The 12,132-nt window shown below is 44.7% G+C and overlaps 1 protein-coding gene across 1 annotated transcript; it reads right to left on the bottom strand.

Moving 5' to 3' along the window:
* Positions 1-2,179: 2,179 nt before the first annotated feature.
* On the bottom strand, positions 2,180-3,130 carry LOC116829237 (olfactory receptor 5G9-like). Its single transcript, XM_032787942.2, has one exon. It carries the CDS (start codon positions 3,125-3,127, stop codon positions 2,180-2,182), a length of 948 nt encoding a protein of 315 aa, XP_032643833.1. The 5' UTR covers positions 3,128-3,130.
* Positions 3,131-12,132: the final 9,002 nt, after the last annotated feature.

The following is a 12,132-nucleotide window of genomic DNA, read 5'->3' as shown; positions in this document are numbered from 1 at the left end:
ACTGTATTGTACCCCACTATTGAAACCCCCTATACTATTTGCTAAAAGAAACCCCTCCCCAATTGTCTACCTTAACAAACCCCATACCCCTCACTATTGAATTTTCCCTGTTTTTTTGCATTTTCTTAATAAAGTTTATTTTGCACCCACCTGTGTGGTAATTGTTCCCCAAGATCCCATATACCTGCTGGCAGGGACACTTTATACTGCTCTACGTACTATATCAGTGTTTCTCAACGGGAGAGTTGCAATCTATTTTATAATTATATGATAAAAAGGAGAAAGGAAGCAATTTTTCAGTACTAGTGTGCTGCGACACTTGTATTTTTATGTCTGATTTTGTAAGCAAGTTGTTTTTAAGTGACATGAAACTTGGGGGTACATAAGACCAAATCCACCTCTGGAAAGGGGTCCAGTAGTCTGGAAAGGTTGAGAACTCCTGATTTAAATCATAAAAATATAGGACTGGAGAGGACCTCAATAGTCCATGTAGTCCAGTCCTCTTCAGTGAGGCAGGACCAAGTATTATCTGGACCATCTCTGACAGGTGTATGTGTCCTTTGAGGTTCCCGTCTACATCATTCCAATACCAAATGATGTAGGTTATGTCAGGAGAAGAGCAGCGAGTTTTTCTTGTCATTGGTATTGTCAGTCGTGAGGCCGGAGAGAAGAGCAGTCTGTAGATTTAATGTTGAGTATGGGGAAGTATAGAATCTGTTAATTTTAAAAAAAGCTGTTTGGGGGTAAGAGCTGTATCTCAGGAACTCTGTGATCAAATGGCCCCAAATTTGGGTTTATAGCAGAGCCCCATGCCCCCATGAGACAGTCCAAATTGTGAGGCAATCTGACTGTTCTAATGCTCTAAAAGCTACATCACAGTTAAACAGAAAGCTGGCCTTAACTATAGCTGAGTTCTCATTCTGCTATAGTATTGGGTGTTTCCATTTTTGGGTGCCCAAGCTGAGACCTCTTAGAAAGGTTTTAGAGGACAAGTGCTCAGCACTGCCTGATAACCCAGTCCTGGGAAGTGGTCTCAGGTTGGGAACTGAAAAATGGAAGCATCCAAAATCGGTACTCACTTTTCAAACGTAGACTGGTAAGTATACAGCGAGCTGGCTACTTTGGTGCAATACGTGATCTTATCTACTCTTATTGCTCCTTCAGTAGCTGTGCACCTCACAATCTTCAATGGACTTACCACCTGTGAGATAGGGACGTGCCCTTATTCCCATTTTAGAGCCAGGAATGTCAGGCCCAGAGAGACTAAAACCTGTTGTACACTAGGAATTTTAATTAGAAAAATCCACTCTCCTGAGAGACATAGCTGTGCCGACCCAACCCGTAGTGTAGACAGTGCTTGGTCAAGGAAGAATTCTTCTGTTGACCTAGCTATCACCTCTTGGGAAGACTGATTATCTGCACCAATGGAGAACCCCTCCCGTAAGCATAGGTAGTGCCTACACTGTAGCACTTCAGGAATACAGCTGTGTCTCCGTAGCATTTTACTTGTAGACAAGCCATGCGGCCAAGATTCTTAAAGGCACCTAACTCGCATTGAAAAACTGGTTCTCAGTGACCTAATAAAGGTCACATGACAGGAACTTGAACTCAGACCTCATTAGCTTTAGGTTGGCCAATGGGTCATCCTTCCTCTTGCATGTGTATGTAAAATGATGTTTGTCTGTTTATCTATCCACACATCAATCTGTCTAGCTACCCATCCAGCCCTGTGCATAACCATCAATCTGTCAGTCTATCTACAAATATATCTCCACATATACAATGTCCTTTATTTCCTTGTAAAATGATGATTGGTGTGGGATGTGGGTGCTGAGGGGACAGGAGTGGCAAACTGAAAAAATTACATTCTTGGTATCATCTCTTTGTGTCTCTTGATACACTAGCTGACACAGTTTGGTAGCAAATGAAACCAATGAGGAAGATACTTATCTTTGCAGACATCACATAACAATGCATAATGGAAAAGCTATAACACTGTTACTGGACATTGTTATCAAGTGAAATTACGCCTTCCTGAATTATCTGGCTCAAGTTTCCATTTCTTTATTGTCTTTTCCTGTATATTACATAATGAAGGATATTTCTGCATGTTGATTTAATGACTCAGAACTAGCTCATGCTTGTGCTCCAATAGTGATCAGTAAAAAGCTCCCCATATTTACATATAGCGAGGAATAATTTTCTGATATATTGTTCTCCTCAAGGCATCCTTCACCTTCTTGTTCCTCAGGCTGTAGATCAGGGGGTTCAGCATGGGGATCACCAGGGTATAGAGCACAGCCACCACTTTATCCTGATCTGCTGAGTCACTGGAGATGGGGCACAGATACATAAAGAAGAGAGTCCCATACAGCACAGCAACGACCGTCAAGTGGGAAGCGCAGGTGTTGAAGGCTTTGCACCTGCCCTCAGCAGAGTGGATCCTCAGGATGGCAAATATGATATATGTGTAGGAGACAAGGATGATCACAATGGTGACAAGGGTTGCTATAGCTGCAAAGGTGAAATGCACCAGCTCATTGACTCGAGTGTTGGAGCATGAGATCTTTTGGAGAGGGGGGAGGCTGTCACAGAAGAAATGATCGAGGACATGAGAGTGGCAGAAGGACAGACAAAACAAAGAACTAGTGTGGGTGATTGCATTGGAAAAGGCATAGAGATAAGAGCCCAGCACAAACTGGATGCAGACTCTCCTGGACAAAACAACATGATAAAGCAGTGGTTTGCAGATGGCTACAAAGCGATCGTAGGCCATCACAGCCAGGAGGCAAAGCTCGGTGTTGGCACAGAGAGAGAGGAAGAAAAACTGAACTACACACCCTGCAAAAGAAATGTCTTTAGTCTCTGTGGAAAAGATTACCAGCGTCTTTGGGGCAATCACAGAGGAGTAGCCAATATCTAAGAAAGACCAGCTGCTGAGGAAAAAATACATGGAGGTGTGGAGTCGGGGATCAACACGGATTAACACGATCATCCCTAGATTCCCCACCAGGGTGCAGAAATAGATGATGGAGAATGCCATGAAGAGGATGATTTGCAGTTTTGGATTTTCTGTTATTCCCTGGAGGATGAAGCCAGTCACTATGGTATAATTTCCCAGTGCCATTTATCCTGTAGATGCTCTCTGTGACCAAAGAAGAGACAAATGAGAGGACAGAACAATGGGTATCTCAAAATATCTCCAGTGGCTCCTCTGATGTACAGTAAAGGTTGGTGTTATCACTTGTCACAGAAATGAGACATGAAACAGAATATTTAATAGGGGACTAATATGTAAAGCTAAATTGGAAAATGGGTTTTTATTTTTTTCATTTCCCTTGGAAAATTCCATGTTTTCATGGGGAAATATTATAAAATAGTTTGGCTGTAATCTAATATATTTTGTCTGAAATCAGAAGTATTTTGATTGTGAATTGTGCACCTTGGGAAATGTAGTCCAAGCAGTGAGCTCTGCCTATGGAAGAGAATGGGTATGTGAGGAACTTGAACTACAGCTCCCATGAGAGACCACTGCAACATTCCCAATTAATTAAATTATAATTTTTTGTGAGGGGGGACAAACAGTTGAAATTTTCCATGGACAATCTGAATGAAAATTGTTTTTGATTGTTTGTTTCTAATTTCATCTTGCAATTCTGCATAGAAAAACATTCATATTTTCCTATTTCCTTGGTACGTAATGTTCCACTCCCTCTATGAATGTCTGAACCAATACTGATGGAAGCCAAAGGCAGTTTTTCCATTGTCTACAGTGCACTTTGGAGCAGGCCCTTTAAGAAAATGGTGAAACCTGATATTGACAGCTAAAAGAGTGCAAAGAGATGAAAAGTAGTATTCCATGTATTTGAACTTTCTGAACTCCCTGATATAAGATATTTTCAAGGCAACTAACAATTACAAATTTATGTCAACTAAGAGGAGGGGAAAACACACCCTTCCTTCTTTTTAACACAAACATAATATGGGATTTTTCAATGACCAGATCAGAATATTAAAAGCAGAGTCACAAAGCACAGGCCTTGTTGTTTAAGCAAATAACCAGGGATCATCAACCAGAAGGCAGCAGCAGTCGCAGAAAGCTCTGCTCATGTTCGGCAACAGAGAACAGGACAAAGCCACACTGTGAGAGTCTGGGTTGCAATTAGTGCTATGCCTTTTTTGTGGATTATGTGTCCTGACAGTCTAGATCCTGCAAAGGCACATCCATTCTTCCTGTTGACCTCAGGAGGTTAGTTTTCAGCTCCCCACAGGATCAGTACTCAAATACTTGCACACACCTAACGTGCAAAAATGCAATATGAGAGATGCATGGTCCAAATATGTAAAACCTGTCCTCCCTGTTTGTTCCTGATGTTCATGTTGCAGTAAAGGAGCCAATATCTAACTACTTGATAGCCCCTCGTTCCAGTCAGTCTAAAGACAAGAGCTAATATGTGCACAAAAACTTATAGGGAAAAGATGGATTTTACTAAGCCATACTCAGTTCAGCCACATTTTCATGACTTCCAGTGGTGGGCAGTTAATAAATGGCAGGGCCTTTGCTTAGATTTGACTCACCTGTGAATGGCACGTCACATTACCCAGTGTTGGATAACTTGTGCTTGAAGGCCTATTGAAGTGCAGAATGACAGCAAATTAAACCGGAAGTGTTCTTTGAAAAAATAAAGTGTTACATTAACTAATCAGCCAAACTCTACCAACCCAGGTCTGCTTTGTGTTTAAACCCTACGTAAAATCCAATGCATTCAGGCCAGCGTGGAGCTGCTTTTTGAAGCATCTCATCTGGGCTGTTCAAAGAATTTATGAAAATTAGATGTACGATCCATTTGAAATTAAGTAAGAGATGGGCATCCACATCATGGCATTCACCTGCCTCAGTAGCATGACAACTGCACACCTCACAACCTTTAATGTATTTAGCCTCACTACACCCTGTAGGTCGGAATTACGACATCCCCATTTCACTATTGGGAACTGTGCACAAGGAGTAAGCAAGTTGTGAAGATCACTCAGGAAGTCTTTGCAGAACAAAGGTTGAATCCGATTTACCAAGTCCAGGATTAGCACCTCAGCCATGGAACATCCTTATGTCTGACTTCCTAGCCCTCCTCTGAATATCCCATCCTAGTTTAGGCTTTTTCCACTGCAGTTTCCTGTGCCTCCATACGTTATTCTTGTCTTTAGACTTTAAAGACCTAAAGATGCCTTGTGCCAGCTTTAGATGCCTTAATAGACGAGCAGAAACACATCCACATCGAAACAGCAAACGCAAGTGCAGTGAACAACTCAGCATCACAAAACACATCCGGACACAAACGTACCCTCCTGATCTCCTGCAAAGATGAAATCTTCTTGTAATCAGACTGGTGGAGCTAGATCTGAGATGGTACAAACTGAATAGCTTGAGATCTGTAACAAGCACTTTACATTTTGAGTGCATTTTTGTTTAAGTCTTGACATATAAAAAAATACATGCAGAACATCTATGTGCATGAATATTCTCTCTTTCTCCTGGGATATATGTTGCGTCTCAGACTGTTCTCCTGGCAACTTCTTGTTACTTTCTGATTCAGGCTACATTTGCTCACCAATGGCTGTGCATGTTGCTGGGCCTTTGGGAACAGTCTCCCAACCCGAGACTATACATATAAAATCCAGCTCCCTTTTGGGTTACCCCTGTGTTCCCTCCCAGCACTGAGTCCTGCCACCCCCTTCTCCTCAGGGCTTGGCTTGCTTGTCGGCTAGAGTGTTACTCTTTGTCAGAAGTCACCTTCTTCACGCATCTTTCCCTTCAGCTCTCTCGTTGTCTCACAAGCCTGGTGGACAGGGGCAGCTCCAGGCATCAGCGCTCCAGCATGCTGCCTGGGGGCAAGCGCGAGGGTGCTCGCCGGTCGCGCTTGGGCGGCAGTCAGGGTGCCTTGGTGGCTTCCTGTGGGGGTCCACTGCTCCCGCGGCTCGGGGGCCTCCCACAGGCATGCCTGCGGAGGTACACCGAAGCTGCGGGACCAGCGGACCCCCTGTTGGGTGGCAAAATGTCTAGAGCGCTCCTGCTCTGAAAAAACCCAGCTCCCCACATCAGCCAGGTCATTTCATTCTCACAAACTACCACCTGGCAATTTCTGGTCTCAAACTCCTCTGTTATCAAGGCGTTGGAGTTGCATCTTGATGCAAAGAACACAGATATTTGGAAGTATCAGAAATAGCATCCTGAAAAGCTGGACTGGATTGGTATTCCTCGCCACCCCTTCCCTGTCCCTGAGAAGTCCAGGATGTCGGTCACACGGTTCCCCTCTCAAAACCTGGGGATGCTGAGTGCCTGGGTGCACAGATGCTGACTCGGCCATTCGGTCCTGAGCATCCTTTCCCAAGTGACCAGTGAGGAGACAGTCCTGTATTTTCACTTTCCTTCCCTCCTGTCTGTGTGCCCGGCTAAGACACATTTCTCTGTGCTCCCTCGGAAGGGGTCCATCCGTTGTTCAGGTTCAAAACTGCAGCTAAAAACTGAGAGAGTTTCCTAATCAGTGACAACACCTCTCCGCCCCCGATCCTGAGGTGTGTTGCTCTGCTGAAGGAGCCAGTCTTAGCCCTCCCATGCTTGGAAGCCCCTGCTTCCTGTTACAGAGTCACAGGAACCTCACCACCCCACTGGTTTCTGAGTCCATCACTTCCTCTGGGCCCTCCCTGGACACCATTTCTCTCTGCTCCCTAGGCGGGTCTGCCTCTGGTTCAGCTGCACTGCTGTAGCTGACAACCTGGACAATTCTCTCCCTGGAGGCATCACATCCCCATCCCTCCTGAGGTGGTGTTGTGCGGAATCCCGTGCCACCTAGGAACCAACAGTAGATCTCAGCAGATAGGAACTGATCCAAGCCACTGAATCACCAGAGAACGCTGCCAGGGGCTTTGGCAAAAGCTACCAGTGAGCGACTTCTGTCTGGAGGCAGCTATCATCCAGCATAAAGACACTTCAGAGAATTAAAACAAACATATTTGTCCTCCACCTGCCCGTCCCTCATTTCTAGATTGACCATCATTGAAAAATCCATATTATTGCCACACAAATACTTCTTTATTCTACAATTCCCTTTATCGTTTGAGAGCCAGAACTGATTTTCAAAAACCTCACATGCTTACTCATTATTTCACTCTGTCTATGGACAACTTTCAAGAGCTGGGTTCCTTTCAGTATAATTATGCTGAGCTAGAAAGGGCAAGAACCAAAATCATTTGTACCAAAAAACTCAGTTCTGAGTGGATCGGTCTAATGTGTAGCCATTTGCAGAAATTGAAAAAAGAGATTTTCCCCCCACATCCAAAATAAATGTCTAATTTGCCTACTGTGCTTCAGTTCCAAATGGATCACATCAGAATGATGATATGTTTTGGCAATTGCCACACTTTATGATGGGTCTCGCGCTTTCTCTTTCTTTGGTGTGGGGGCGTTTAAGGTGCATTTTTGCCCCTGCAATTGGATATTAATTTCCCACTAGTGTCCTTGAGGAGGGGAGCGGAAGGGAGGACCTGGGCCCACCCTCTACCCAGGTCCCAGCCCAGGGCCCTGAGGATATGGTGAGGAACCACTTGAACTGGCAGTTCCTCCCTGGCTACTTCCCTCTCCTGCCCTTCAGCTTGTGGGGCTTCTGCCCCCCTCTGCACAAACCGGTGCCCTACTAGGGTCTTGGACTCTTTAGCCCACCGCAGCACTCGCCAAACTTTCCTCTGCTTCCCTTCCAAACCGCTGTCTGCTCCAGGCCACTTCTTGCTCCAACTCTTCAACTGTTCTCTGTCCAACACATCTTCTCTGCTCCAGCACCATCCTTTCTGCCTCAACTCCCACACTGTCTGATTGAAGCAGGGGTGTTTATCATGTGACTGGACTGCAGGTGCTCTAATTGGCTTTCAGGTGCTCTAGTTAATCTATAGCAAACTTTCTTCCCTTACAAGAATAGGCTCCTTTCTAATCCTCTCCTGCTGCCTTCTGGCCATGCTGTATCACAGTTTTATATCTGGTTAGTGCATATTAGTTCAAAGTCTGAGCATCTCAGAGCTCTGACTCTCTAGCCAGGCATGATGGATCATCAAAATGTCCCTCGTCTCTCCCAGGAGCTGGAGAATCACGTGTGGATTTGCTGGCGTGTTTTGTTTACTCTTCTTTTTTCCTCTTTCAAAGGGATGTGGCTCATGCGAAATATGGATATGCTTCACATAGAGAGCCCTTCTCTCGGCAATAGGTTGGTGAATCTAGACTCAAACTAAAGGGTGTTTCCTGCTTTAGCCTTAATCCCGAATGACGTCTAAAGACACTCAGATAACTCTGTCATAGGGGCCTGATCCTCATCTAGGCATAATCAACCATAGCTCCTAGGTCAACAAGATCATTCTGACTTACAATCCACGGGAGCTGGCAGTTGTCTGATTCAAATTCTACCTTGCTACTAGTAGGTAATCCAGAGGAACTCATATGACTTTACTGCATGTACCGATCACACGAGGAAAACAAAGAGCACCAATTATGGCCCGTGACATTAGGCCGATAGGTACATGGAGCCAGAGATGGAGGACAGTGTTCTCAGAACAGCCCTTGCTGATCTCTTGGATGTCGTCATAGTCAAGCGAATCCCCTCAAACAGATCTGCCTTGTGTGTGTGCGTTGAATGCTGATGAACCTTTTCTTCTTCGTACACACAAAAGGATTCTGTTTTTTCACCGATTACTTGACCTGTTAGACAACTTCGTTGAAATTTTGAATCACTTGATTGGCACTCTAATTGGGAGATCCTGTCCTTGCTGTTGCTAGCAATTGAGCACCCCCAGTAATTGTTTAGCTAGGGCTCTCTCAACAGCATATGTACAAGGTTCCCTCAGTAGTGATGTCCAGATCACACACATCTTGCATGAGGCACTGTCTATGTATGCTGCTAAAGCAACAGTTTTGAAGCATCTCATTGGCTGTTCATAAAGAATTTATGAAATTAGATTATGTAGCCATTTTTGAAATTAGTAAGAATGCGGCATCACCATCCATGGCTTTTTCACCTGCCTCAGTAGCATGCGAAAACTTGCACCTTCCAACCTTTAAGTATTTAGCCTCACTACACCCCTGTGAGGTCGGGGAAATTCGACCATCCCCATTTCACTATGGGTTAACCTGTGCACTGAGGAGCTAAGCAAGTGTGAAGATCAACTAGGAGTTTTGCAAGAACAGCAGTATGAATCTGATCTACCAAGTCCGTTGAGCACCTCAGCCTGGAACAGTCGCATGTCTGACTTCCTAGCCTCTTCTGAATATCGCCATCCTAGTTAGGCTTTTTCCACTGCAGTTTCTCTGTGCCTCCATTACGTTATTCTTGTCTTTAGACTTAAAGACCAAAAAGTTCCTTGTCCAGCTTATAGATGCCTTAATAGACGAGCAGAACACATCCACATCGAAACAGCAAACGCAAGTGCAGTGAACAACTTGCCATCACAAAACACATCCGGACACAAACGTACCCTCCTGATCTCCTGCAAAGAATGAAATCTCTTGTATCAGGACTGGTGGAGCTAGATCTGAGATGGTACAAACTGGAATAGCTGGGATCTGTAAACCAGCACTTTAACTTTTGAGTGCATTTTTCTTTTGACAATATAAAAAAATACATTCAGAACAATCTATGTGCATAATATTCTCTCTTTCTCCTGGATATATGTTGCGTGTCTCGACTGGTCCTCCTAGGCACTTCTTGTTACTTTCTGATTCAGGCTACATTTGTTCACAATGGCTGTGCATGTTGCTGGGCCTTTGGGGACAGATCCAACCCCGGACTATACATATGCAAAAAATCCAGCTCCCTTTTTGGGTTACCATGTGTTCCCCTCCCAGCACGAGTCTGCCACCCCCTTCTCCCTGCAGGGCGTGGTCTGTGCTGTCGGGCTAAGAGTGTTACTTTGTCAAGTCACCTCTCACGCATCTTTCCCTTTCATGCTCTCGTGTTCTCCAAGCCTGGTGACAGGGGCAGCTCCAGGCACCAGCGCTCCAAGCAGTGTGCCTGGGTGAGCAAGCCGCGGGGCCGCCGTCGCCGCTTGGGCGGCGTCGGGTGCCTGTGGCTTCCTTGGGGGTCGCACTGCTCCCGGCTCGGGGTGCTCCACGGCATTGCCTGCCGGGGAGGTCCACGAAGCTGCGGGACCAGCGGCCCCTTCCATGCTTGGGGGGCAAAATGTCTAGAGCCGCTCTGCTGTAGGAAAACCCAGCTCCCCACATCAGCCAGGTCATTTCAATTCTCACAAACTACCACTGGCATTCTGGGTCTCACTCCTCTGTTATACAGGCGTTGGAGTGACTCTTGTAAAGAGACACAGATAGTTTGGAAGTATCAGAAATGCATCCTGAAAAGCTGGGACCTGATTGGTGTCCTCGACACCTGTTCTCCTGTCCCTGAGAAGTCCAGGAGTCGGTCACACGGTTCCTCTTCAAAACCTGGGCCATGGGCTGATGCCTGGGTGCACAGATGCTGACTCGCCATTCGGTCCTGAGCATCCTTTCCCAAGTGACCAGTGAGGAGACATTCCTGTATTTTCACTTTCCTTCCCTGTTCCCTGTCTGTGTGCCCGCTAAGCACATTCTCTGTGCTCCCTCGGTTTTTTTCATTCCCCTTGGAAAATTCCATGTTTTCATGGGGAAATAATATAAAATAGTTTGGCTGTAATCTAATATATTTTGTCTGAAATCAGCAGTATTTTGATTGTGAATTGTGCATCATGGGAAATGTAGTCCAAGCCGTGAGCCCTGCCTATGGAAAAGAATGGGTACATGAGGAACTTGAACTACAGCTTCCATGAGAGACCACGGCAACATTCCCAATTAATTAAATTATAATTGTTGGGGGGGGCAAACAGTTGAAATTTTCCATGGACAATTTGAATGAAAATTGTTTTTGATTGTTTGTTTTTAATTTCATCTTGCAATTTTGCATAGAAAAACATTCATATTTTCCTACTTCCTTGGTATGTAGTGTTCCCACTCCCTCTATGAATGTCTGAACCAATTCTGATGGAAGCCAAAGGCAGTTTTTCTATTGGCTACAGTGTACTTTGGAGCAGGCTCTTTAAGAAAATGGTGAAACCTGATACTGACAGCTAAGAGTGCAAAGGGATGAAAAGTAGTGTTCCATGTATTTGAACTTTCTGAACTCCCTGATATAAGATATTTTCAAGGCAACTACCAATTATAAATTTATGTCAACTAAGAGGAGGGGAAAACACACCCTTCTTTTTTTTAACAAAACATTAAATATGGGATTTTTCAGTGCACCAAATCAGAATATTAAAAGCAGAGTCACAAAGCACAGGCCTGTGTTGTTTAAGCAAAATAACCAGGAACATCAACTAGAAGGCAGCAGTGGTCTCAGAAAGCTCTGCTCATGTTCCGGCCAACAGAGACAGGACAAATAGCCACACTGTGATAGTCTGAGTTGCAGTTAGTGCTATGCTGTTTTTCTGTGGATTATGCTGTCCTGACAGTCTAGATCCTGCAAAAGGCACATCCATTCTTCCTGGCTGACCTCAGTGGAGGTTAGGTTTTCAGCTCCCCACAGGATCAGTACTCAATATACTTGCACAGCAACCTAACGTGCAAAAATGCAATATAAGAGATATAAAGGTCCAAAAATGTAAAAACCTGGTCCTCCCTGTTTGTTCCTGAGGTTTTCATGTTTGCAATTAAAGGATGCCAGATATCTAGCTACTTGATAGCCCCCTGGTTCCAGTCAGTCTAAAGACAAGAGCTATTATGTGCACAAAACCTTAGAGGGAAAAGATGGATTTTAAGCTAAAGCCATACCCAGTTCAGCCACATTTTCATGACTTTCCAGGTGGGGAAGTTAATAAATGGCTGGGCCTTTGCTTAAGATTTGACTCACTGTGAAATGGCACGTCACATTACCCAGTGTTGGATAATTATGGATTGAAGGGCCTATGGAAGTGCAGAATGACCAGCAAATTAAACCAGAGGTGATCTTTGAAAAAATAAAGTGTTTACATTAACTAATCAGCCATACTCTACCCAAACCCAGGTCTGCTTTGTGTTTAAACCCTACGTAAAATCCAATGCATTCAGGCCAGCGTGGAGCTGCT

This window comes from Chelonoidis abingdonii, chromosome 4, assembly GCF_003597395.2.
Source record: "Chelonoidis abingdonii isolate Lonesome George chromosome 4, CheloAbing_2.0, whole genome shotgun sequence".
NCBI lineage: Eukaryota > Metazoa > Chordata > Testudines > Testudinidae > Chelonoidis > Chelonoidis abingdonii.
The sequence above is the reverse complement of the archived record's forward strand: the minus strand, read 5'-3'. Positions and strand labels throughout refer to the sequence as shown.

What these genes read in the sequence shown, in the direction of transcription:
- LOC116829237 (XM_032787942.2), bottom strand. Translation starts at nt 3,127, where the DNA reads ATGGCACTGGGAAATTATACCATAGTGACTGGCTTCATCCTCCAGGGA.